This window comes from Neopsephotus bourkii, unplaced genomic scaffold (assembly GCF_033783945.1).
Source record: "Neopsephotus bourkii isolate Nb327-2 ecotype Australia unplaced genomic scaffold, CSIRO-AGI_Nbou_v1 NB_1128, whole genome shotgun sequence".
In the NCBI taxonomy this organism is placed as follows: Eukaryota; Metazoa; Chordata; class Aves; order Psittaciformes; family Psittacidae; genus Neopsephotus; species Neopsephotus bourkii.
Window position 1 is genome coordinate 457,825 of NW_026901614.1, and position 26,949 is coordinate 484,773.

The 26,949-nt window shown below is 48.7% G+C and overlaps 2 protein-coding genes across 3 annotated transcripts; one reads left to right on the top strand and one right to left on the bottom strand.

Moving 5' to 3' along the window:
- The first annotated feature begins 1,607 nt into the window (after nt 1-1,607).
- NAA20 (N-alpha-acetyltransferase 20, NatB catalytic subunit) lies at nt 1,608-5,864 on the top strand. Of its 2 annotated transcripts, none has more exons than XM_061362584.1 (6): nt 1,608-1,696; nt 1,847-1,871; nt 1,947-2,037; nt 3,480-3,540; nt 4,518-4,663; nt 5,536-5,864. In XM_061362584.1, exons 1-6 carry the CDS (start codon nt 1,644-1,646, stop codon nt 5,619-5,621), a joined length of 462 nt encoding a protein of 153 aa, XP_061218568.1. In that variant the 5' UTR covers nt 1,608-1,643; the 3' UTR covers nt 5,622-5,864. The 2 variants fall into 2 exon arrangements, with proteins under 2 accessions (XP_061218568.1, XP_061218567.1); XM_061362583.1 differs by having other exon boundaries at nt 1,609-1,696; nt 3,405-3,540.
- A 10,731-nt stretch (nt 5,865-16,595) lies between these two features.
- Nucleotides 16,596-22,288, bottom strand: LOC133217254 (leucine-rich repeat-containing protein 37A2-like). The gene is made up of 11 exons (XM_061362563.1): nt 21,964-22,288; nt 21,703-21,774; nt 21,221-21,292; nt 20,285-20,356; nt 19,779-19,859; nt 19,257-19,328; nt 18,748-18,822; nt 18,387-18,505; nt 17,670-18,281; nt 16,933-17,411; nt 16,596-16,742 (listed from the first exon to the last, which is right to left on the bottom strand). The coding sequence occupies exons 1-11, from the start codon at nt 22,131-22,133 to the stop codon at nt 16,596-16,598; spliced, it is 1,971 nt and encodes a 656-aa protein (XP_061218547.1). The 5' UTR covers nt 22,134-22,288.
- Nucleotides 22,289-26,949: the final 4,661 nt, after the last annotated feature.

Consider the following 26,949-nt stretch of genomic DNA (forward strand, 5'->3'; position numbering starts at 1 on the left):
GCTTCTCATGTTCCTCCTCTCTGCAGAGCATGAGAGACTGATAAGTCCATGGTGAGGGGAAGTGACTGAGCAACAACTAAACCATTGGTGTGTTATCAGCATTGTTCTCAGACTAAAGCCAAAACACAGCACTGCACCAGATACTTGGAAGAAATTAACTCCATCCCAGCTGGAACCAGGATACTGATGAAGACTAGAGTTTTTCTGCCCAAGACTCTGTTGAACCTGTCCTGTACCTGTTAGATGACCTCAGTCCCCTGCAGTTTTGTGGGTTGCATGTAAACGTAATTCTAACTACCATGTGACATACAGAAACCTCCTCCCCTGCCCTCCCCCCACCCCGCATTTTTAGTTCTTAGGAAAGTGAGTAATTTTTTAAGCGCAGCTGACATATTGAAGAAACCACCAAGAAGCTGTAGCTGCCAGCAGTGTTATAGCAAGCTGCTATACACAATGTACAGAATTTTTCTCTTGCCTTTGTAGTCTTTCGAGGACTCAGTAGTTCAGCACCCCTCCTGCATTCCCCATTATGTCCCAAGGCTTTCTCTTACTCCCTTTGAACCCCTCTAGGCCAGTTGCCATCCACTTGAGGTTACTTTAATGAGAAAGTATGATTTAGGCACAAGTGTGGCAAATATTGTAGGAACCGTAGCTTGGAGAGGTGTCATGGGCCAGAGGGGTAGGGAATAGGCTGCACAAAGTGGACCACAGTGAATAATATCCTTGTTAATTTGGCTTAAGTGAAATATATTGCTATGTACTGTTCACTCTGAGGCGTGCCCCTGGCAACTTAGCACCATAGCTGTGTCCCTCCCGTGTTTTCTCAGGTCCTTTTTGTTGCCATCCATCTGGATATGACAGGCATTGCTTCTTACAGGCATCCAGTCGGTGTGTACTTCTGTAGAGGTCTTCCTTAGGCATTTCCTAGAGAAGATGCGTGTTATCAATGCCCATAAAGATCCCAGGCCAACGGCTGCCTTTTTTTTTTTTAACTTTTCCCCCCATGTTTCCCCCTCCACACCCCCCACCCCCCCCCGGGGTTTCCTCCCTGCGTCCTTCTAGTCTTAGGGCCTGCCTCTTGGGCACCCTTCATCCCACTTTTGAGGGTAACTTTCTCTAACAGGCTGTGACATTTGACTGCTTTCCCTGGGTCTGCTGTACAGCATCTATACCACGGTACCACCACAGGGCTTCTTGTCCGCCGGCATTTCCCCTTCTCTGGGAGCTGTCTGCGCCGCGCGCAGTGTCGATCTGTGCGCCCGAACCGTACTGCCTGGGGCTCGCCACGGGGATACCCCTGGGCGCTGCCCAAGCTCCCCCTGCCGCTGCCCCAGGCTCCGAGCGCCACTTGGCCCCACAGCCACACCGCTCCGCGCTGCGCCGAAGGCGGGCTCCACCTCCACAGCCCGAGCCCCCCACTGCCGCTCCCCGCCGCCCCTGCTCACTAGAGCCCCGAGCGGGAGCTCTCCCGGCGGGTGTATATAGATCTACTTCCGTCTCTCCGTGGCGGAAGGGGTCTTTGGGCGGCGGGAGCGCTTCCGGGGCGGTGATGACGACTTCTGGAGCTGTGGCGGTAGGTGTCGCGGCACCACCAGCACCGGCACTAGCAAGCGGCACCACCACTCACCACCACCGGCATTGGCATGACGACGCTTCGGGCCTTCACGTGCGATGATCTCTTCTGCTTCAACAACATGTGAGCACCGGCCTGCCACGGCCCGGCCCGGCCCCCCCCGATCCGAGCTCTGCCTCACTCGGCCGTGGCTTCCCTCAGGCTCCGCGGGAGCTAGGGGCGCCGCTCGGCTGGCGGGACCGGGCCGCGGTGACCGCTGTTTTTCCCCCGCAGCAACCTGGACCCGCTGACGGAGACCGTATCCTTCATGCTGCCGGGGGAGCGCGGGGCGCAGCGCGGGCTGCTGCAGATTGCTCCTTAACCGAGCGCCCAGTACGGGATCCCGTTCTACCTGCAGTACCTGGCGCACTGGCCTGAGTACTTCATTGTCGCCGAGGCGCCCGGCGGCGAGCTGATGGGTTACAGTGAGTGCGGGGTCCCGGCGCTGCCCTGTCGCTGTGCTGCATGTTGGGGGGTTGTAATGCAGGAGCTTTTCCTACTCCTCACCTTTTCCAACATGGAAAGAGGACTGTCGCATAGCATCTTCCCGTTTCATACTTTTCTTAGGGTATTAGGTAGGACTCACAGCAGCAGTTTTTGGTTTGGTGTTGCTAGCCAGCAAGGGCTCTTGGCTGTGGTAGCAGGTTTTACATAGGTACAAGCGTTTCTGTAATCGTAGAATCATGGAGTCATACAATAGTTAGGTTTGGAAAGGACCTTAAGATCATCCAGTCCCTGATGAAGAGTTGCTTTAGGCCCTCTTCAGTTACTGGAAGGCTGCTATGAGGTCTCCATGCAGCCTTCTCTTCTCCAGGCTGCACAGCCCCAACTTTCTCAGCCTGTAATCCTCAGTCCCTGCACTCAGCTCTGATCTCATGCTGTCAGTCATCATAAGTAAAAATGCTGAGCTTGGGTTTGGCATTGTCCTGTAAGGGAAGGTTCTGGGACTGGGTGTCTACTGCTTATTTGCTGTGGAATATTTGTATTTTGCAGAAATCATTCCACATGGAAATGGTTTGTTTGTGCCTCCCCTCCTGCCTCCAACCTCCCTTGGGGAGCAGAATAAAGGGTCTTTAAGGGAAATAAATTATTTAACATAGTAAAACTTAAAGCATTTGCTGTACAGAAGGTTTCTCTGTACCTACAACATCAGTTGCTTATTGGCAGTGACTGATGTTTATAAGAGGACCATGTAGAAGTGTGAGTATTCATTAGTGAACTAACACTGATTTGGCTCTGTGTAGAAAGGAGAGGAAATACAGAGAAGCACCCAAAACACCCCAACAGCCCCTTGTTTTTTTTCTTTAAACATTCTGTATTTACAGGGCCTTGGCTTCTGTTACCAGGTTGGCAAAGCTTCCCAGGCTCTGCTCCTCCACAGTCACAAAAGTCTCCAGCGGTTTCCAGGATGGTGACTTAGTTTTGGCTTTCCAGCCCTCCATTCCTCAATTATTTTAGTTAGATCCTGGATTCTGCTCAGTTAAAGACTTACAAGAATTCCTTAAAATTTGCATTTGGCAGTCATGCCTGAAAGAGGGTTTTTCAGAATATTTGTGGCAGTTTTTTCCTTTTTTTTTCTTAACCTCTCAAGGAACAACTGTAACACTTGAGCAAAATGACATTTGTAGTGGTTGCTGAAGCACCGAGTGATAACATAGACATCCGTCTGTGAGCCTTTACCACAGTCCTTGCAACGTTTATTTATACACTGGGGGGTGTTTTGCTAAAGGTGTAGAGAGCATGGTGCATTGTACTAAAGATGTTGCTGTGCTGATGCTGTCTGTGTTCACAGTAATGGGTAAAGCAGAAGGCTCTGTGGCTAGGGAAGAATGGCATGGACATGTTACTGCTCTCTCTGTTGCACCAGAATTTCGACGGCTGGGTTTGGCTGCTAAACTGATGGAACTTCTGGAAGAAATTTCAGAAAAGTGAGTACTATCCTTAAATTTATCTTTTAAAACTTAAAGATTGAATTTATTTTTTAAACTATAACCTTCTACAGACACCTATTCATGGCTTAGGTATTGGATTTGCATGAAGCATGCCCAGAATTTTAAGTAATGTTCTAACTGACTGAAATTCCCTGTAGCTAGAGAAGATTTAAAAATGTTGCTCTGTTCTGTAAGATTTCGGGGTTCTATGAAAGCTGACTTCCCGCAGAGATACTGTGTAAAAGGCCCTTTTCTTTAGAGAAAATTGCTTCATGAAACATCAACTGCTTCATGTAGGGCCTCAAACACGCTTGTTCAGTAATCTTGGGCTCCATGCGATTCCCACATGCAGAGTCTTGGAAAAATTTTGTAGGGCGAACAGTATCTTAGCTCCCTGTCCTGTGCTTGGGCGTTTGTACCTCCTGAAAGTTTAATTTAGCATCAGATGAACCCGTGGGGGAATGACCTCTCTTGTGCTGGTGGCCCAGCCCCGTTGCAATCAGTAGGATCAGAAAGTAGTACCACATTTTGAGAAATTTGCCTTGTTAGGAGAAGGGTTGTCTTCTGTTGGGCAGCTGCCGAGTTGTGACTGTTTCAATCACTCCCCCCAGCCGTGCACTTGGAAGGAGGCAGTCTCTAAGTCAGTGCAATCTAAAATGTGGATTAATACTTTTTTTTCATAATTTCTTATGGCTGTGAGGCCTGTGTGGGTGTTCAGCTTGTCCTGTTCTTTCAGTTCATAATTCTGAACCTGCAGTGGCTGTAAAGGAATGGTCAATGACAAAAATAAAATGAAATTTGTGCTAGATTTGTCCCATGGTAAAGGAGTGCATCTGTTATCACAGTGTGACAGATGTTGGATTAGTGTTCCACATCAATGGACCTGCTCTTGATCTCGTTACAAGTTATGGTTTATTATTTAGAAACATGTTCACTTGGTGCTGCTTACTGTGATTTTGGGATCTTTTTCACAGAAAGGGTGGCTTTTTCGTCGATCTTTTTGTGAGGGTATCAAACCAGGTTGCAGTAAATATGTATAAGCAGCTAGGCTACAGTGTGTACCGAACAGTACTTGAGTACTACTCTGCTAGCAGTGGAGAGCCAGATGAAGATGCTTATGGTAAGTACTTGCTTATGGTAAGTACTCAAACTGAATGGAAAGCTTCTCATGTTGAGGGTTCCTGGGTTTGTTTGTACGATTTTCATTAATTTTTTTTAGTTCGAAACAAGTTTGGATAGGTGTCAGTGAATGGAATTTTGCATACTTCTTTAGGTAGCTTCTCCTGCTGAAGAGTACATCAGTTATAAAACTTAATCTTGTAGCACCTGTGGCAAAATACAGAACAAGAATAAACTGAAAGTACAAAGACACTCATCCTGTATGTAAGATGAAAATAAAAATGCAATTTCTAACCTAGTTTTTCTTTCTGAGGAATGCTCACATCCAGTGGCTGGGCTTTTTGCTACTGTTACTGAGGGAAGGAGTTGCAGTATTTTCCTCATTTATTCCCACAAAAGGGACTTTAAACTCTTTTTCTCAGTTGTCTAACTACAAATTTCCAACTGTCAGTGGTCAACAGTGTGAGAGAACTGGATGGCATTTTCAGTTTAAAAGGAAGGAACATGGGATTTCAAGTATGTTAATGTTAATTGTATTAACAAAACTTAAGTACCAGCTTCCTCTTTCTAGACTTTCTTTCCTTTAAGATCCTCCCCAGTGGGTTATCTGGTCATGCTGTATATCACTGTGAAAAACAGGAGCTACGAACAGACATCTACCAGTGTTGCAGACACCCTAATTTCTGTATTTAACCTTTCAGCCATTTGCTTTCCATTCAGTTGAGTTTCATGCAATGTTATATTCCAATTTAGAACATTGCTGCTGAAAATTAAAACTGATCTTACTGCACTGCAGAATTCATTCGCTATGGCTTTGTGCATTGGCTGGCTTACTAGAATAGCTTTTTTTTTTTTTTTTTCCTTTTACTACAGATATGAGAAAAGCTCTTTCCAGAGATGCAGAGAAGAAATCAATTATACCTCTACCTCATCCAGTGAGACCAGAAGATATTGAATAACTGTAAGCTGTAGTCCTTGGGCAGCTGAAGAGTGTCAGGTTCCTTCTATATCCCTGGCCCCCAAGAACTGATGGATGAGCGATCTTAAATCTCAATGTTTTTCCTCATAAAATACCAAAAAACAACATTGAGAAGCTTACTAGTGCAGCTCTGTTGGTAATGGCTGCGTACTCCTGCACTTACCCCACTATTTTTCCTTTCAAATACTGGAAATTCAGAGACTATTAAAATGGAATTACCTCATGTATGATGTTTTCTTGGTTTTCCTTCAACCCCAAAATAACTGAAGTCAGTAACAGTAAAAACTCTTCATATGCATTTATTCATGACCAGTGAAAATACAATACAATATCCAAGAAGCACAGCAGGGGAAAGCAATGTATTAATACTGGCATAGAACATAAAGCTGTTACACATGTAGAAATGTCTTTTCCCTCTTCATGGCACAGGCCTGGAACTGAACTGAGGTTTACTATTGATTTGAAAAAGCCAGACAACCAAAGCAGTCGATGCTTGCTTTGCACCTTGGACCAAATTCAAGATGAGCTCTGTGTTCTGGGTACCCCCATACTTGCCCTGACATGCTGTGTCCACTGAAGTAATCTGTGGTTAAGATTTATTGTTTATTTCAACTCTTCTTGCTCAACTCGGTGTAGGATTTCTGAGGAACCTGCATCTTCAGCATCTTCAAACAACCCTGTATCTAACACTCAAGATAGTTAATGGAGAAGCATGGATAAATGTGGGATTGGCAGAAATGAAATTCAGAGATCAGAGTATTAATTTGCCATACAAGATAGGAGTATGACAGTATAAAATCTTGTGCACATAATTAATTTACCTTGCTCCTGTAAGCACGTTTGTCCCTCTGTTTTATCATGGGTTTTACAGTCCTTTGTACCCTGCCAAGAAACAAATGCAGGCTAAGCCACTGTGGTGGGTAGTTCCATTCAAGGTGGGAGATTATTTACATTTAATTAGCCACACTGTGTAATAAATAGTGGGGTTTGGTCCTGATTGTCTTCCATTCTTCTATCCAGCTTCCCATCCCTTTTTAGCTCTCACATTCTGACTGGTATTCAGTCTCTCTTGTTTCCAATCCCTACTCCGTTCTCCATCACTGTTTTGCTGTCTCTTTTTTCTTAAGAAGTGCCCTGTGACTTCTCCTTCACTCTCCTATTGCTCTGTCTTGTGCCATGTCCAGTTTTTGAGGCCAAGGAATTGACATCGGGAGTGACAGATTGTTAGAAGCAGGTCCTTCATCCCATTGCTTCTCCATCATTTTGTTCCTATCTGTATCTTTCCCTATTGCTCAACCCTTCTTCCCCATTCTCTGTCCTACTTCTTCCTTCTGTGTCTGGGTTTTAATTTGCTGTCATCTCTTGCTTTTCCTCAGTGTGGCTGCTTTTAAAATGTTCTTTCAGTGGCTACTTTTGTATCCTTACTGTCTTTTATAGAATCTGTCCTCAAGTCCTACAGGGCAGGCACACTCAGGGCTGCTCACTGCACATTACAGTTGGTTTTCCCCCAGTGCTGCTCTCTGTCCCTTTTTCTCTCTGTCATTGTCATGCTCCCTGTGTCTATATTTAACCCCTCATCTCTGTCCTGCAGTCCATAACTACTGTTTTCCTCTGCTTGGGACAGGAGCAGCGGTTGCTTGGTTCCATTCTGCTCTGGGACCAGCACTGGGCAGGTGAGTGGCCAGTACCCCAGTAAGAGCCTCTGGTGTTTGCAGCCAGCAGAAGCAAGTTCAAGGGTGCTGCAGGTACTCTGCGTGGAACCCAGAGAAAAGGCAGATTTGCTGCTGGTGCAGGAAAGCTGATCAAAAATTGCAGTCAACAGAGCATGCCCCGTACCTGAACTGGTCCCTTGATAGGTAGGAATGTTTTACTTGCAGGTAAAAGCATGACTTTCATCTATGATAAATTAAGAACTGCCTGGTAATGTATTTTGGACAGTTTCTTCTCATACTAATTTTGTGGGCAAATTTGAAGTAGCCTTTTGGTTTTATATATATAACTGAATTTCTGGTAATGCGTGGTGTCAGTATAGTTCAGTTTTGAGCACCTAGATGCCAGTAGAAATGTAGTGACTGTATGTTGCAAATGGCTATTTTTAAGAAACATAAATATTCAGGAAATCAGAGTTGTGTGTGGCAAAACATGCCCCTCTGTCTGTGTGTCCTGCTGAGTAAATGATGTCAGTGAATAGCAGGTCCAGCAGCAGGGCTGTCATCGCCTACTCTCAACATTGCTGTAGTAGTGCTGCAATATTTAAATCTAACAGATGGGTTCAGAAATAGAAGGATAATGCCATGCTCTGTAGGGGCTATGAATGCTGACCCTTTTCTCTGCCTGCCTCTACCGCACAATGGAGCTGGTTTATTTTTTGTTCTGGGTATAAATGTTTTGGGACATGTTGCTGCTGTGTGTTTGTAATTTGTGTTGCTGCTTTTTTGTAGAGTTTGAGTTAGGGATCACTTCCACTATGGCAGAGTGTCAAGATACGGTTTTTGGTTTAAAGCCTCAGAAATCGTGTTAACTGACCAGCGATGTTGGTGAAACTGATGTGTGTGCTGTGCCATGCTCACGGGCATGCTCAGCAGCTCCTTGTAGAAACAACAGGCACATGTGGGCAGGCACAGGGTTGTGCTCTCAGACTGAGAGCGTTAAGTATTTTAGCTGTTGGGAGATGGAATAGAGCATGTGCCTGTTAAATCTTAGAATGGTCAGGAGCTGGGAGGCAGCCTCAGTTGTGTCCTTTAGTGGCACAATTGCAGTTGCAAAGGATCTTTTAGATCTTTTAGATCTTCAGATCTTTTTAGATTGGATATAAGGAGGAAATTCTTTCCTGTTAGGGTGGTGAGGCACTGGAATGGGTTGCCCAGGGAGGTTGTGAATGCTCCTTCCCTGGCAGCGTTCAAGGCCAGGTTGGACGAAGCCGTGGGTGAGATGGTTTAGTGTGAGGTGTCCCTGCCCATGGCAGGGGGGTTGGAACTGGATGATCTTAAGGTCCTTTCCAACCCTAACTATTCCATGATTCTATGATCTTGGCCATTTGGAGAAGTGGCCTAGAAAAATAAAAATAATTCCGTTTTTGCAAGAAGGCATTGACAAGGGCAGACATATTGCTGCACACTTTAACCAAAAAATATCCAACTTGGAACCAATAGGGTGAGGAAGATCTGGCTGTACATAGGCTCGAGAAAAAGCATGTGGGTATCTGTGTCCCTCACCTTTGTGTTTCCACCAGAGCAGTTCTAGTGAAACTCAAAGCTGCCAGTGAGTTAGAGGCAGGGTTGTCTGAACAACACAAAGCTCTAGCAGCCTCTATCACCATCTGTAACAAAGACAATGCAAAATACTTTTACCTCGGCTTGGCTGTAGTCTTCACAAAGCTGCACCAACAAGGGAAGCTTTGGATTCCTGTCCAGCCTGATGGTTTTTTCCTCTCTAGGCCTTATGTTGGCTGCCACCATTTCACCACAGTTGCCCTTTGTTCCATCATGAAAGGAAAAGGAAGAGGAATGAATCTGTAGATGTCTGCAAGCACTAGGTATGTCAATGATGTGTGTCTGGATTTTTCCAAAGGTACTTGTAGTATGGACTTTAAGGTTGACATCAAGACTGTGCCAACTTTCCTTCTCTGTTTTTTCTATGGAATATTTTTAAAACAAATATTTAAAATAAGGTCTGTTGTGGAGCATGTGATGCTATGTGAAACTTACTCCCCTCCTTTTATTGTCTCCTGTTAGCACAATCTTCTGTTTCTGTGCACTTACAATTAAATGATACCATGAAAATATTGCAGTGCTGAAAGAGAATAAGGAAGTGTTTGTAAGAGTTCAGATATTCACAATCAAAGTTTTCTGCTTTTTCAGTACATAAGTTTTTAAAAGAGCTTGCAGTAGTACTTGAGAACCTTGCTCTAAGGCACTAGCATCTGTACCAGAAGCAACCAAGGTTGCAGAGGAGCCATTTGGTGTTTTTGGTGAGTTGTTGCTTCAGTGGTGTCCTTTTTCCTTATCCTATGATGTGTAAATTTTTACTGCAGTTGGAAAGAGGTTTCTGGAAGAGAAAACTTTCTCAAAATGCATTTGTGGAACTCTCCATCATAGGGGATCTTCAGATCCCTTCTGCTCTACCTCACATCCCTTCTGCTGTACCTCGCATCCTTTCTTGCTGTTCTAGGTAGTAAACTCATCAGCAAGAGGACTTTTTACCTTCTACAAAGAAAGAAAGAAAGTCCATTTCCTCCCAAAGACATAAGGACAGTGCAACTCCCAGAAGTTGACAGCATCACCGATTTTGTGGTTTTCAGTTTGAACAGTTGAGACAGCATAAAAACCTGCTCCTCTCTGCATGCTTTGGGACAGCCAAAAGCATCAGCAAATCTGCCAGTCCTTTTTGGCAGGCTGATGGATTGCAGCGCTGGGGATTTGATCTTCTTCCTTCCCACTCCTCCTGCCAAGTAAAACCCTGCAGGGATCTATAACCTCACCAATTGTTACATCATCTCCCTTTGATGGCATTTGTATATGTTCTTCTGTGCCTGTTTTTTTTTAACATGCTGAAACATAATTTGAGATTTCTGTTTTTCAGGTGACTTGTTGCAGGCATCTCATGATGCTCAACAGATACCCCCTGCCCACGGGGACTGGGGACACTGTGCACTGAGGTGCCTATCCCAGCATGGGAATGGAGGGGGAACATCGCAGAGCAGAGCCTGAGCAAGAGCCATGGCACCATCCTACACAGCCTGTGGGACAGGGGCTGTGGGTGCTGTCCCTGTTGTCTCTTTTGAACAGAGCCCCCCCTTTTCTTCGGGGTGCATGTACCTATGTAAATGGCAGTTATGAAAGTAATAAAGTAATGAGCTGCTCCATGGGGCAGGTTTTTTCATTTTTTGCAGGTGTTTTTTGGGTGGTGGAATAAAAAGGGTGATGTGGGGAAATCTGGGGATGGATGGTGTCATTTGGGGCACCCCAGTGTCACTGTGGGGGCCGATGATTTGGTAGGGGAGCAGATGAGTAGAGGATGGGGGGCCCTCCAAACAAAGGAGGGTAACAACTTGATTTGGGGCTGATTCCCCCAAAATGTCCTTTCCGTGAGGGCTGTGCTTGTGGAGACAGAGCTCCTGTGTTGGCCCAAAAATACTCCAAAACTCCTGATTCTGTGTCTGCAAGGGTTGACGGGGGGATTTCATAAGGACTCTTTTTTTTTTTCTGGTGTTTACCCAGTGCCAGTAGAGAGGAGAATGAGAAATCTGGGAGGCAGGCAGCTGTAAGCACACCTTCCCTGAGATACCTGCTGAACGGCTTGCTTTGCTTGTCTCTGGTTTAAATTCTGAGTTGTGGGAGTTAAATTAATCCCTTGATCTCAACAGAGCACTTCTGCATGGAAATAGCTGCTCAGGAAGGAAAGATGTCACATTGATGTTTCCTCTGAAAAATCTAAGTGCTTTATGAAACAGAATTGTAAAGACAGTTTGGTTTTAAAAAGTAAGCATTAGGCACCCTTTATGCTCTTGTCACTGTCAGGAAGCTCGAGGCTCTGCAGGAAGCAAAACAGAAGCTAGTGTTTGATAACAGCTCTGTGCTGCTTCTTTCTTTTCCCATTTAGTTTTCTTGTGGGGAAAAAACGTGAGGAAGCCACTGTCAAAAGGGCATTCAGAAAGGAAGGAGCAGGAGATGGGAAGTGGAGCCTTCAGGGGCAATGGGACAACTGCTTCTCCATTACATGAATCCTAACTTCTGAGTGGATGCTTCCATGAAACTCTGGTCCTGAGAAAATTGCTTACAGTTACACACTCTGTAAAGGACATACAGAGGAAAAGAACTATGGTAATGGAGCCCACTATGACTTTAACTTAGTAAATGTCATATAGGACATTTTTTCAGTTAATAGACATCTGACAGTCTTTTTCTGCTGACAGATTTCTCCTGAGTTAGTATCTCAGAGTTACAACTGCAGATCTGTAATGTGTTCCTAATACTTGTGTGTTTTAACTGCACAGTGAGATACTGGTTTTGGGGTAGTATGAAGAACCTGGATGAAATTTTCCCTGCCTGTGGTAGGGGATTGGAATTAGATGATCTTTAACGTCTCTTCCAACCCAAACCGTTCTGTGAGTCTATAAAAAAACCCCATTTTAATAATGTGAGTAGCTACTTGATTCACCTCTGACTGAGACGAGCCAAACTCAGCACACAGCGCTTGAGTTGATGATGGAAGTGGATGAAAGTTCTGGAGAGGCTTAAAGCTGTGAATGCTGAGGTTTATGTAAAACTCGCTTATGTGTCTGCCATATGTAATGATATATCAGTTAAATAGCAGCTTGGCCCTTTTTGGCTAGCAAAAAGGCATAGAGTTTCTTTTAAAAGTGGCAGGAATTTTACAGTGTCTCAGCTGAAGGCTGATTTTGAGAGGTTCCACTAAAGCAGCGGTGTTCTCAGGAAAGTGCTTTTACTTCTCTTAACTTCAGAATGAGTCAAACTGAAGACTGCACAGATTGACCGATGATGGATCAGTAAAGAAATGAGTGAGTGACAGTAAGGTATAGCTACATATTTAAGGAGAAATCCGTACATTTCTGAATACTAGGTTATAGAGTTTGATTTGGGTGACATTTAACCAATAGAAAATTATCTACACATGACTTTTGCAGACTAGCGGTAACTGAGGCCTAGGAATTATTCCAGTCAGGCTTCAATTAACTGGACTTAAAATGTTTCTTTATCAGAATTTCAGAGTAAGTTTCCTTCCCCTTCGCTGTACAAGCTCAATTTCAGATGCTGCAACAGCCCTTACTTGAGCAAAGTTACATGCTAAGAAAGAGGGCAGGTTCCCTTCCTGATGCTTTTTCATTTTTAACCCTACAATATGGGAGCACCTGAGGAAGCACAGGTTCTTCAGAGCAGCCAGGGCCACGGACAGAGGGGAAAAACTATGTTAGTGCAGGGACAAAAATGTACATTTCTTCCTTACCCTGAGTCTGTGGGAGTTTGGCTGCTGACAAGAGAGTAGCGCAACATCCGTATCCGCTGGATATCTGCTTTTAAGGGAGAGTGCATTTAGCACAACCACAGCATTTTCTGGCCTGCCCAATTAAAAGAATTGAACAGAGAAGCTGCCAGCACCAGCGTGCTATTTTCCAGCTTTAACCCCTCATGTGCCCCATCCTGTGCAGTTACAGTGCTACCAGCAGTGAAAAGCCTGTCTCAGAGGTAACACAGGAGACATTTCATTTATAACTCCTAAAACCTCCTAAAACTATATATTTAGGATTGAAAGTTTCCTCCCTACCATCATATATCATTGTGGATGCAAAGGAAATCACAAATCACATTGCAAAACAAATTTCGGTATGTAATAGAAAATTGTAATGGAGTAATTCACAGTTTTCATAAAAATCAGAGACATTTTCAGTTCCTGGAAGGACATGGGAGAAGCACTGCCCCTGGTTTTAGCAAAGTAGATGTTGGTAAAATCTGTATTTCTGAACCAGTTATAAAATACTATACTGAAGGTTGCTGTTAGGTGACAGTCCAAAGCAGTCCTTAGAGTGAAGGAGTTTAGGTTGGAGCATTGGTGTACAAGTCAAGAATCAGGAGGCGCGAAGGAGGGTGGAAAATAGCTAATATTAGAATTTTAATAACAGAAGAAAATTGATTTCCTATTTTACTGCATGGGTGTGTTTTTGAGAAGAGCACAGGCAGAACAGCCCTCCTGAGATGGTGAGACAGAGACCTGTGTGCCATTTAGCAATGAGATTGGTTCAGACTGCCAGAAGTTCTCGACTGGATCCAGACAGTTTGCGGATATGTTTGAAAGGCTTGAGGAAGAAGTATGAAGCCAGTTGTCCCGTAGCTGGGCAGAGCGATGAGCAACAGGAACTTATTGCACAGGCCGTTGCTCCAATTTTAATGACTGCAAGGTGACTCTGGTTTTCCCCATAGCCTTAGAAAACACTGCTTTCCACACGTACTTAATTTCTTAATGCTTAGTCTGAATTATATTCACTACTGAAAGACCATATACTTCATTTTTCCATATGGGGGAGGGCGGTAAAGGGTGGGGAGTCGAGGGTAGGTGCGGGAGGATGGCGGGGCTGTGTCGAGCACCCTCAGGGGTCGGGTGGGGGCTGTGTGGACCTCCCTCAGAGGTCGAGGGAGGCTGTGAGTAGCTCCCGGCCCCTCTCGGCCCCTCTCACCTACAGCCAGGACCACTCGCCCATAACTAGAGCTCCCTGGGGCTTCTTGGGAGCGTCGAGCTGAGGGGGACTGCCCAGTATGGAACAGTAATTGGAAAAGACCTTAAGATCATCAACTTCCAACCCCCCTGCCATGGTAGGGGACACCTCACACTAAACCGTATCACCCAAGGCTTTGTTCAGCCTGGTCTTGAACACTGCCAGGGATGGAGCATTCACAGTCTCCCTGGGCAACCCATTCCAGTGCCTCACCACCCTAACAGGAAAGAATTTCTTCCTTATATCCAATCTAAACTTCCCCTGTTTAAGTTTTAACCTGTTACCTCTTGTCCTGTCACTACAGTCCCTAATGAAGAGTCCCTCCCCAGCATCCCTATAGGCCCCCTTCAGATACTGGAAGGCTGCCATAAGGTCTCTACGCAGCTTTCTCTTCTCCAGGCTGAACAGCCCCAACTTTCTCAGCTTATCTTCATATGGGAGGTGCTCCAGTCCTGTGATCACCCTCGTGGCCTCCTCTGGACTTGTTCCAACACTTCCATGTCCTTTTTATGTTGAGGACACCAGAACTGTACACAATGCTCCAGGTGAGGTCTCACGAGAGCAGAATAAAGGGGCAGGATCACCTCCTTCGACCTGCTGGTCACACTCCTTTTGATGCAGCCCAGGATATGGTTGGCTTTCTGGGCTGTGATGTCATACCCAGACCCTGCAGTGAACTGCTGGCCAATCTCCTTCTCCATTTGGTTGGCAAAGGCTTCCAACTCAAGGGAATCAATTCCTTCTCCAACCTCACACACCCTCAGAAAGCTGCAGAGTGCCAGAGCAGCTCTTGGACCTTATTCAGCTCAGAACACGCCATATTTGAGCAGGGTTGCAGCTGTGCACCCAGCATCTCACTGACACCCCCGTTCTTTGCTCATAGGGCCTCCAGGGACAGGTGGTTTTGCTCTGAAGAACAGGGTAGGACTCCAAAAGCCAGAATCAACTCACAGGACATGGGGTGAATGAACAACACAACAGTTTTATTGATCTCTAATAATTAGGCTAAACCTAATGTCTAATCTAAACCTAATGTCTAATCTAAACCTAAAGCAGAGTCTTCTTCATATCTAATCTAATCTTCTCCAGATCTCTTCAGGCATTGGGAGCTGCTCTAAGGTCTCTCTGGAGCCTTCTTTTCTCCAGGCTGGAGTACTTGGTTTTGTTGAACTCCACGATGTTCGCCGTAGGGTGTCACAAGCAGCAGGGGGCCTGCAGCACCCTACTTCATGGAGAAGGCCCCCCAGGCCAAGCCTGAGTGTGCTCCGAAGGCAAGGGAGTTCAGGTCTTCCCATAATGGCCTGTCCTCACTGTGAAAGCCTGTCTCGGATCTGGCATCACTGAAGGGACAGCAAGGACATAACAGCAATGACATAACAGCAATGACATAACAGCCAATGGGGAGGGGGTTGGAATTGCGTGAACTGAACGCGGGGCAGGCATCGCCGCTATCACACTTACTGTTGATTGACGACCACCTTGTCCAACCCTGACTCCTCCGCAGCGCTGGGACTGGAGTGGTGAGAAGCAGGCACGGGGCAGGGAGTGGACAGAGGGGCGGAGCTGGCGCTTGCTCCTGCCGTTACCACATGCTCGTCCCTGTCCGTGTCCTTGCTCCTGCTGAACCACTTGGGCCGCAGGTCTCGAAAGCACCTGGAAACAAGCAGGAGCAGAAGGGTGAGAAGCGAAGGATGAATTCCTCTGGTGCTGGAGGAGTTGGGGGGTCTCTGGGCAGGGCTGGGTGCTGCTGAAGCCGCGCCTGTTGGAGCAGGGCAGGGCAGGATTTACCACTGCAGGCACCATCTGCTGCTGCCTTGGGAATCCTCGGCAGGTTTCTTGCAGCAGACCTGGTGACAGAGAGACAGAGACTCAGAACACAGGGGTTTCCTCATGGAACACTGCAGCACGGGAGAGCCGGAAAATTCTTCCTCTAGCCCAGCCCCTTCTACACCCGTGCAAGGCTGTTCCAGCAGCCATGCCTTTAGGAAGAGCGCCCCATGCCTCCCTGCCCATCTCCCCGCTGCTCCCTGCCTCTGGAATGACCCAGAGCTCTCCTCATCTCAGCCTTGTGGATGTCTGCCTTTCTCCTCTGCACAGAGCTCTGCAGGGTCCCCCCCGCCCCTTCAACCGCCGCCTGCAACACGAACGATGCCTCCTAAAGACATGAAAGCTCATTTGTCTCTTTGGAGGAGAAGGGCCCCAAAGGGAGGTTCAAACTCTGCGGGCAGCATGGGGCCCCTGGCCTGTGCCCGGGCACGGCCCCAACCCACCAGAGCCGCAGCACCACACGGAAGGGCTGGGTATGGGCTCAGGGCAGCAAGCAGTGGCATTACTGCATGGCTGGAAGCAGTGGGTGCTACAGCAGAGCAAGTCCAGGACAGGAGCTGGCGAGGGGATGCTTGGGGTGAGGGATTGCGGGATAGAGCCCGGGAAGGGCTGATGGCATAGGCTGTGATGAGAGGGAGCTGCAGCCCCCCTCAAGGAAGGAGCTGCTGGGAAGCTGCACAGCAGAGCTGGGGACAGACCCTGGCAGGAGCCAGGACAAGCTGCTCCCAGAAGCTCTGAACCCCTCCAAGCTCCCGGGTGCGGGTACCACAATGAGCTCTAAGTCTGGGAAAACATCTCCTGTGTTCCCCAGCACATTCACAGGCATCCACTGCAGCACTGGGGCCCATGAGCACTGTGGGAACACCTCCCTGCCCCTGTGTGCTCCAGCCCCAGGACTTAGCTGGCAGTGCTCTGCCAAACTAGTCCTTGGCTCACCTTGAAGCAGCACAGCACCAAGAGAGCAATACACGTTTGGAGAGGGATGAGAATGAGCAGCGTGAGCACCGGCAGCAGCCTTTGCACAGAGGTGTGATTGGGCATCTCCTGGGAGAAAAGGAGAGTGTTAGCATTAGGGGTGTTAGCATTAGGGTGTTAGGAGTGTTAGCATTAGGGTGTTAGGAGTGTTAGCATTAGGGTGGAGAAGAAAAGAGAGGAGAGGAGACAAAAAGGGAGAGGGAGAGGTCCCTTCCGTTCCCGCTGTCTGCACACTCAGCAGTGCCCCACTCTCTCCTACCGTCTCTGCAGAATCACTGTCCATCTCCTTGGCACGGGGACGTGCGGTCCTGGTGTCCTCCTCCTGCACACACTGCTCCAGGAGATCAGAGGGCTCCATGTCATGCTGCTTCTCACTCAGCAGCTTCAGGAGCAGCCCCATCCTCGAGACCATCTTGGCGCAGGCCGGCTGGAGCTGAGGCAGGCCACAGTCCCCCCGCAGGGCTCGAGCCACCTGTGCCATGAACCTGCGCAGGGCTCGGTCTGGCACCAGCCAGCGTAGGTGGCGGCTGAGCAGGGTGTCAAAGGGGGCTCCTTGCGTGGCCGCACCAGCCGGGGTGCTGGAGCTGCCGGGTGCCGTCAGGATGGGCGGTTCCTGCTCCTTGCTCTGCTCGCGTGTGGTGGTGCTTGCAGGGGCGGTAAGTGAGTTCCCGCCTAGAGGGGAACGCTCTGTTGTAGCTGTGTCTTTTGCTGCACTGCTGGCAGCAGGGGGGCCATTAGCTGGCAGAGCATAGAAGAAACGCTGGATCATGCTCAGTCTTTGCTCTGCTCCACCCTCTGCTGCTGCGAGCTCTCCCTCTGCACGCTCGCTGCCCGCTGTCCTCTCACTGTCCTGCAGCTTCTGCTCCTTCTTGGTCCCAGCAGAGTCCTGAGTTGGAGCTGCTGCTTCCTCCTCATCTTCTGCCGCCCCCTCCTCATCCTCCATCCCGTCAGCTGTGTTGATTTCTTGGATGGCATCGGAGTGACTGTGACTCCAACCAGAGTGGGCCAGATGCGGGGCCTCTGTTGGGTATGGTGTAGGGGGCTGTGATGCAGGAGGGGTGGGTGCTCTCTGATGGCTGGAGATGGGCAGGATGTCGCTGATGTTCAACCTCTGCACTGCTTCCCAAAGGATGGATTGTGATCGGGACAAGTGCAGGCCAGGCTCATGCTGCTTCCAGCCTGTGGCTCTTCCTCCCTGGCCTGCTGGCACCTCCTGCCCCTTGTCGCTCTGTGCTGGTTGGGCTGTGCTGGGGCTTTTCAGAGTGAGGGTGCTCGTGGCCTTGTGCATCTTGTTCTTCAGCTGTGCCACGAGCCCCTCTGCTAGAAAATAGAACCTCTTTGTGTCAAGGGAGCTGTTCCAGCCCCTTTGCTGAGCGCGCTGCAGCATCAGCACCAGCTCCTTGGCGGTGTTGCTCTCCTGCCTCGAGAGCTGCTGAGGGGAAGGTGCTGACGCATTGGGGCTGCTCAGCCTCAGGACAACCGTGAGCGTGACAATTCTCTGCTCCCTGAGCAAGGGCTCCTTGGGCTGGGTCTTCAACATGGAGCTGCTGTTCCCTTCCCTGGGTGGCACGGCTCCCGTCAGGAGCCCTGGTGTCTCTGCCAAGGGAGCTGTAACACAGCGAGAGCACATCAGGGACAAGAATTTTTCTGGTAGACGCAGGCTCAGAGGGTTCGCTCTGGCTGGGGGCACGGGCAGGGCCGTGGGGCAGTTACCGCAGCGGGGAGCAGTGCTGCTGCACACGCTCGTGCAGTCGAAGCTGAGGGTCCTGCACGGGGTCTCGGTGCTGTGCTTGTGCTGGCAGAGGCAGCAGGCCGTGTCGATGGACAGCTTGCTAAAGAACAGGGGTTGTGAACAAACACTCAGCATTGAGACCCAAGGGCAGCGACTCCAACCCAGGCGGTGCGCAGAAACATGTCAGGGGTCTGCTTCAGTCTCTGCTGCAGCTCTGGGAAGCTTCCCCTCACTCCCAGTGTCCCAATGGACAGTTTTGTGATGGTGGGTTCGTTCCCCACACAGACCCCTTGTCCCAGCAGTTGGGATCTGCTGGGGGTGGGAGCCGGCCCCTGCACTCACAGTGTTTCCAAGCGGGATGTTCCCAGGAGCAGCATGAGCAGCATCTGCCGAGTCACTCGTGTGGCACCCAGGTCCCTGCAAGGGTTTCAAGAAACACATTACATTTGAGGTGGCGGCACCAGCCCCTGCTCCAGGAACAAACCCAGCCCCTACTGCTTGCGGTGCTGGTCGCAGGGGGATCCGCTGCTACCTAATCCAGGAGAAATGATGGAACCCCCTCTCTCCTTCCTGCTGTGCCCTGCTCCCACCCATGGCTCTGAACAAGGAAGGGATCCTGCAGATCCCGTGGGAGACAGATGCAGACAGGTTCAAGTCTGAGTCCCAGCTCCTTGCTGCCTTTGCAGTCGGGACACACCAGAACTGCTCAGCCTTTGCCTGGTTCTGTGCTGCCTCCAACAGAAGGGTGGGAGAAGGGTAGGATTTGCTGCTGGATCTCTGCTTTCCCAGCCACAGGACATCCAGAGACACAATGAGCCATGTTAAGCTGTTAACAAGGAGTCTGTACTTACAGGTGAGCGACTGAAGGCAGCTTGAAGAATGACATGTCCTCAATAACAGACAGGGGGTTACGGCTCAGGACCCTGAAATGAACCAATACCCATGTGAGCAGGGTTGCAGGATGACAGCGGTGGCAAGGGCTCAGTGCTATGTGTGTGAGGAAGGGCCTGGGGTGAAGGTTCCAGGCCTGGGCATATACTGATGGGCAGATTCACAACATACGTCAGGTCCTGACTATCTCCAGCCCAGAGAGCAAAAGCCCAGAAGTGCTGCTTCTGGAAAACACAACATCTCTTTCTTTTCTCTGCAGCTCACACCTTCTGGTGGCTTCCCTCCAACAGGACTCCCTATTTTCTCACATTCCCATTGTCCATGAGCTTTGTCTCTGTTCCTGTACCCAGCCAGGCAAAGCCGTGGCCTGACAGAACTGTCGTTCAGCATTGATGCTGCTGTCTATCTGGGGTAAGAGGGGAGCAGAACACTGTGACAAAGTGCCACTAATCTGAGCTGCCCTTAGCCCTTGAAACACTCACAGTGTCTGGAGGAACTGCATCCCGTGCCATGCCCGGAAGGTGTCGTTCCGGATCTCGGTGAGGAGATTTCCCTCCAGGTTTCTGGGGAAACAGGAGACCACAGAAATGAATTGGGTCTGACCCACAGGAAGCTGGAGTGAAGCAGCACTGAGTTGTAGGCAAGAGCCACATCCAAGGTGGAACTGGAAGGAAACTGCCATTTTCTCTCCTGCTGTTTGTTAACCTGTCAAGGAGAGATGAAGTGCACGTGTGCTGCATCTCTGCTTGCTCCAGGGCACGGCAAGCCTCAAGACTCAGCTTCTATTCTGGCTGTGTTTGCACAAGCCACGGCCCCCATCCTGGTGTGGCCACCAGCCACGCCCTGAGCTCCTGAGCTCAACTGCTCCTTCAGCAGGAGAAATTGGAGTCCTTGTTCTAAAAATAACAGGAGCATTTTCCCGCAGCAGAAGGTTCTAAATGCAAACAGGCTTCCCCAACCACACCAGGAAGGAGCTCCCATAACTCACATGGTCTCCAGGAAAGGAAGGTTCTCAAAAGCACGCTCCTCGAGCAGCTGGATTTTGTTGTAAGCTAAATCCCTGTTAACAGGAGAACACAAAACGTTGGTGACACTTGCACGGTGCTGGTTCCTCTCAGGTGCTTTGACACTGGCAGCACAGATGTGCCACAGCTCTCATTTCATGTGGGGTTTCTCTCTGGCACTGACTTGCAGTGGTGTGTAACTGAGGCTTACGCTCGTGACTGGGGCGGCTGCAGCTCAGAGAGGTTCTCTCAGCTCTGATCCCACCAGGGATATTTCAGGGCTGATTTTCCTCTCTGGTAACAGAGCAGGTTCTTTATGCACGCCCCAACAGCACCTCTTGTGTGAAGCCTCAGGGACTGGCTGAAACGCCCTGTGTGACCAGCATGGGGCTGTTTCCCTTAGCTCCTAGACGTCACCTCCCTGCACAGCCCTGCTCTGATGTGCGCAGGAGTCCTCTGGCCTGGCTCTAGAAACCAAAAGGTTCCGTGTCCCAGCCTGAACTCACTGCCTGGGCTTGTTCTGCTGCAGACAAGGAGACAGGAACCTTTGTGGGCAGAGTCCCTGGCCCTGTTGTGTGGGTGAATGGGAAGTACCCGCTTGTCTCCATGGGCAATGGAGAGAAGCTGCACCATGAGCTCACTCCCAGGCAGCTCTGGGGCATCTGAGCTGAGAGGGGACGAATGCATGAGCTTGCCCCTGGAGCAGGTGGGCTCGTGCAGGTCTGTGCAGGGAAAGGGCAGCAGCTGCCTCTTCCTGCTTGGATATGGGGCAATGGGAGCACCACGTGTCCCTGAGGAGACCTCCCCTGCAAGGAGACTCTTTATTCCCCGCAGGAATAAAGCCCTTCCTGGGGCAGGCTGGGCAGCAGGGCCGGGACAGGGGGAGGCGTGCCCACCGCCATGGGCAGGCGTGTACCTACAGATGCCTCAGCAGGAGCAGCCCCTCCAGCGAGCGCCTCTTCACTGCCAGCAGGTTGTTGTGCTGGAGGACTCTGCAAGAGACAGACACGGGCAGTGGCACCCACAGCTCTCAGGGGCAATGGAGCTGTCGGGAGAACAGCCCTGCAGCAGCATCAATGCAGCATCTCTCCCGGTCCCGCCACGGCTCATCACCCTCATGGCAGGAGCAGGCATTTGCTCCGGGCCTGCTGACTGACTGCAGCCTGAGCACAGGTTCCACAGGCCCAGGGATGGCCCCGGGGGGTGGGAGGGACACGGCCCCGGGCACTGCTCACCGTGGAACAGCTCTGGGGATTCACACCCCTCCTTGCTGAGCAGCTCGGCCTTGGCTGCACGCGGCAAGCACTCCTGTGGTGCTTGTCACAGCCTTGGCTCGACAGCCCGGTGGAGGGATGGGGATCCCGGAACCCATGCGCCGTGTCCGATGCTGGTGGATACTTACAGCTTCTCAGCCCATGGGTATCCCTGCCACGCCTGCCGGGGGATGAGACTGAGCACATTCCCAGTGAAATCCCTGCAGAAAAGCCATTGGGAGCATCAGCCCCAGTACAAACCATTCCCCTGCCCCAGGGTTGTGGGGTGGCCGCGGGGCTGGCCTGGAGCTGCTCCCTCGGTGCTGCCCATCAGCCCCCCACATGCAGCGTGTTTCTGGAGCCGCTCTCGGGGTGTCCCGGGGCAGCACCCGGAGCTGCAGGGCACTCACAGCACAGAGAAGGGCCGTTGGCGTGTGGCCGGGGGCACGCGGGACAGGGCAGCGCCGCTGCAGTCCAGCCGGTGCCCACGGCAGCGGCAGGGCCCTGGGCAGGGTCTCAGGGGCCGGGCCAGGCTGGGGGCCAGGCCCAGCAGCAGTAGCACCAGCAGCAGCGGTGCCATAGCGATGCAGGGCCTGGGCGCCTTTGGTAGCACGCGAGGCCCAAGGCTGGGGATCCAAACCAGGAGCTCTGGTTTGCAACCAGCAGTGCATCTGGGGCTGTGCTGGCCCTGCTGGCTGGAAATAGCCTGGGACACCTCACACCTCACAATGGGGCCACACCCAATGGGCCTGTGAGTGTGCGTCCTCACTGTGACATGGGACAATCCCCTGCCACTGGAGCTGGTCACTCTGCCCCGCCTGTGGTGTGGTACAGACCAGCAAGCACATCTACACCAGGAAGACCTGTGTGCAATAAATGTGTGCAGTACATGTGTGTTCAGTATATGCTCAGTCTGTGTGCGTCTGCCACACGTGTGCATGCACGTGTACGTGTGCGTGAGTGTTGCCCTGTGTATGTGTGTGTACATGTGTGTACACTTTTATGCACGTGTGTACATGTGTGGGGAAAGCTTCAGGCCTGATGTTTTGGCTTGGAAACACAAGTGTCACTTCCAAGGGACACTTGGAAGTGTCAGTGTCATACCCAGACCCCGCAGTGAACTGCTGGCCAATCTCCTTCTCCATTTGGTTGGCAAAGGCTTCCAACTCAAGGGAATCAATTCCTTCTCCAACCTCACACACCCTCAGAAAGCTGCAGAGTGCCAGAGCAGCTCTTGGACCTTATTCAGCTCAGAACACGCCATATTTGAGCAGGGTTGCAGCTGTGCACCCAGCATCTCACTGACACCCCCGTTCTTTGCTCATAGGGCCTCCAGGGACAGGTGGTTTTGCTCTGAAGAACAGGGTAGGACTCCAAAAGCCAGAATCAACTCACAGGACATGGGGTGAATGAACAACACAACAGTTTTATTGATCTCTAATAATTAAGCTAAACCTAATGTCTAATCTAAACCTAATGTCTAATCTAAACCTAGTCTTTTTCATGTCTAATGTGAACCGAAAGTTGAATCTTCTTCATGGCTAAACTAAACCTAAAGTTGGATCTTCTTCATTTTATGATTCTGTGTCTAATCTGAAGTTGAATCTTCTTCATGTCTATTCTGAACCTAATGTCTAATCTAAACCTAATGTTGAATCTTCCGCTCAGAGCTCGTGCCATTTGGCACCTTGCTGGGTTAGCATTGCTAAATAAAACCCACACCCTTCCATTGCTGGCCACTCCTCCTCTTCATCCTCCTCCTCCTCATCTTCTTCCTCCTCCTCATGACACCTTGCTGCAAAAAGAAACCAGGGCACCTACCGTACAGGATGATTCTGGCATTGGTGTTGCCCAGCTTGTTCGTGGCCACACACTGTTGTAGCTGCCACAGTCCTTCACTGAGAAAGGCGGCCCTTGCTCTCAATCTACACACGCTTCAGCCCATGGAGTGTGGCGCTCAGCAGTGAACCTCCAGCATTCCTGTGGTCCACAGATCCATCCCAGAGGCGCAGGAAAATCTCTCAGTGGGTGATAGCAGTAACACCCTGGGGTGCAGCCCAGCAGCAGCCACCCCACAGTGCCAGTGGCGTCCAGGGGTGCAGCAGCACCTGAGGCAGCAGCTCCCAGTGCTGGTCCCAGCAGCACTCCCGATATTCCTGGCCCTCCGTGCCCAGCAGCCTGTACTCCCCGGGGGACAGGCAGCCCACACAACACAGCGAGCCGAAGTACCCCCTAGGGCCCCCACTCCCCATAAATACTGCAACAGCAGTTGACTCTTTGATGCACTTTCATTTTTATTTACTTTTATTTGCATTTCATTCAGGTTTATTCACTTGCATTAATTTTTATTTGCTTTTTAATCGCTTTATTGACATTTTATTGACTTTTTTCTTCAGTTTTCTTTCAGTTTTCATTCAGTTTTCTTCTAATTTGGTTTAGTCACTTTTAGTAACTTCCTCCCCCCCCCCAGTTACCCCAGAGCAAGCTGTGGACATCCCATAGACCCCAGTAGATCCCTATAGAGACCCCCCAGCCTCACAGACTCCCTGCAGACATCCTATAGGGTCCCACAGCAACTCTTAGCAAACCGTGGACATGCCACAGTGACCTACCGAGACCCCCGGACACCCAGAGCAACCTGTACATAGCCCATAGCCACCCACACATGGCCTCATGACAACCCTTGTGACTTACGGTGTCATGATGCCACCAGGACTGGGATGACATCATCATCAACCCCCATGGTGCCCCACAGGGCCCCCACTACCCACCTGCCCCCATAGGTACCCCAGGTTTTTAATTTGCTTTCATTCATTTTTATGAAATTTTGTTCACTTTTATTAGAGATTCATTCAGACTTACTCACTTTTATTCCTTTTTATTTACTTTTTATAATAACTTTATTCACTTTGCTTTGCTTTTTACTAACTTTATGCCGTTTTAGTCAGCTTTATTTGCTGTGCATTCATTTTTGTTCTCCACATTTATTTAGTTTCTAGTCCTTTTTAGTAACTTTTGGTTGTTGGTGGTGTTGTTTTGTGGGTTTTTTTTTAGATGCTCCATTAGTGACACAGAGAAACTCATGGACACTCCATAGAGCCCCGTACACCCTACAGACGTCCCATAGGGATGTATGGCAATCCGACAGGAATCCATGGACCCTTCACAGAGACCCATATAGACCTTGTAGTGACCTATAGATGCCCATAACAACCCCCAGCGACACAGAGAGACCCTAGAGTGACCCCCCCCCCACTGCCTCATGGCAACCCGTAACACCCCATGGACACCCTCTACTTCCCCGTGATGTCCTGTGGACCCACAACTCACGCCCCTTGAAGATTTTTATTCTCTTTTGTGCTTTTTTTCCCCCTTTTTCATTATGCGTAACCACTTTTATTCACTTTTCATGGAATTTCTTCAGTTTAAATCACTTCAGCTTTTAGTCACTTTTTCCTCACTTTTATTCAAGTTGTATTCAGGTTGATTACCTTTTTATTCTGTTTTTAATGACATTAAGATTGGTCTGGGCTGGGTATGGGGCCAAGGTGGGGAGAATAAAGTCCTGGGGGTGTTGTCTGTGCTATGAGGGGGGGCTGTGGGAGGTGCAGGGTTAATAAAGACCTCCCTTGGAAAAAAATAGATTAAAAAATATTTAAAAGAATGATCTAAGTAAACAAAATAATGAATTAAGATGATTAGTCAATGAGCCTAATTTATCAATTAATCAAAAAATTATGCTAATTATCTATTTTTTTAACTTTTTTTTTTTATTTTATATATATATATATTTTTTTTTTTTTTTTTTTTTTACCAGCATGCACATAGGACCAGGACATTTTTTTTCCTGAAAAAAAAAATAATTAGCAAAAAAAAATTATGTTACTTAATCAATTAACAAATAAACTAATACATTGATTAAACTCATTAATTCACCTAATTAATCCATTAAGTGACCTATTTATTATGCTAATTAGCTTTTTTGGGGGGGTCGTCCCACCCCCCTCAAAAACCTAATTAGATTAAGAAACTATTTAAAATCATCAACTAAAGAAATACTACTATAAATAGTCAATGAACATAATTAATTTATTAAGCGAAATAATTATAATTATCTAGAAATATTTTTTTGTATTTTTTTTTCAGGCTTTTCCTGGCATACATGCAGGACCAGGAAAAATTCTTTCCTTTTTTTCTTGTAAAAATCTAATTAGCTCAAAAAAATTCAGTTAATCAGTTAAGTAAACAAATTAAATTAACAAAGCTCATTAATCCATTCACCTAATTAATCCAATAAATAAGATAATCATTATGCTAATCAGCTAAAATTTTTTGTTTTCACCTTTCTAAATTCTTTTTTATGTTCCTTGGTCACACATGCAGACACCCCTGCCGCCAGACGAAGCCCCTCCCCCAACCACCTCTGCCTGGTCCTGCCCACCCAGCCCACCAAACACCTTCCCCAAAACACTGATTCGATTTAAAAAAATATTTAAAATTATCAATTAAGAAAAAATAAGTCGTTACTGAACCAAATTAATGAATTTAGTAAAATAATTACGCCTCTTTCCTAACAGACTTTTGACTTTAATTTTTTTCAGTTTTTCCCAGCATGGACACAGGAGCGGGAAATTTATTTTTTCATGGAAAAAATTTATTCTTTCAACAAAATTATTGAATCAGCTAAGAAATTTGGGGGGGGGGGGGGGCCTGCGCTGGTGACACTTCCACAGGGTGTGGGAGAACAAGAGTGAGGGAAGGCTGTGCTGGTGACACTTCCATGGGGTGTGGGTAAAGCAAGAGTAGGATTACTAAATAGGGGGTGGGGTGTGTGCATTATATATGGGTGTGTTTGTATGGGGGCGTGTCTGTGCTTTTCTGGCAGGGGGGTGTCTGGGTGGGTGTGCACCTGCATGTGGTCTCAGCTAAGGTCAGGTTGGCCCGGGGTGATGGGTGGGATTGGGAGGTGTGGCTTGGTTAGGGGTAACAATGTGGCAGCTTCAGCCTTTGATGTAAGCTATTTCCCTACTGCTACTTACTGTAGTTCAGAGAGGTTTTCCTCAGGTGACAGCCAACAGCTTCCCTCCAGCGTGCAGGCAGCGAGCAGCAAGCCTCTGCTGGGAAACCCAGAGCTGAGCACACAAGAACTGGAGACAGCTCTGTGCAGGAGTCACGTCAGTGCCTGTGAGTGCCTAAGACACTTACGTATCCCCCAGCAACTGAGCTATTTATTTGTGCGTTTATCAGTCACTGAGGTCTGATTTTGCAGCAAGTGCTCTCACCAACTGACCACAGAGAGGTCTGAGTTGCTTGCAGAGGCAAATAACTGCTTAACCAAGCCTGTTCGGTCATGGTGTTCCTTCCTAAATCTCTAAAAGCTGCAGGGTTTCACCACT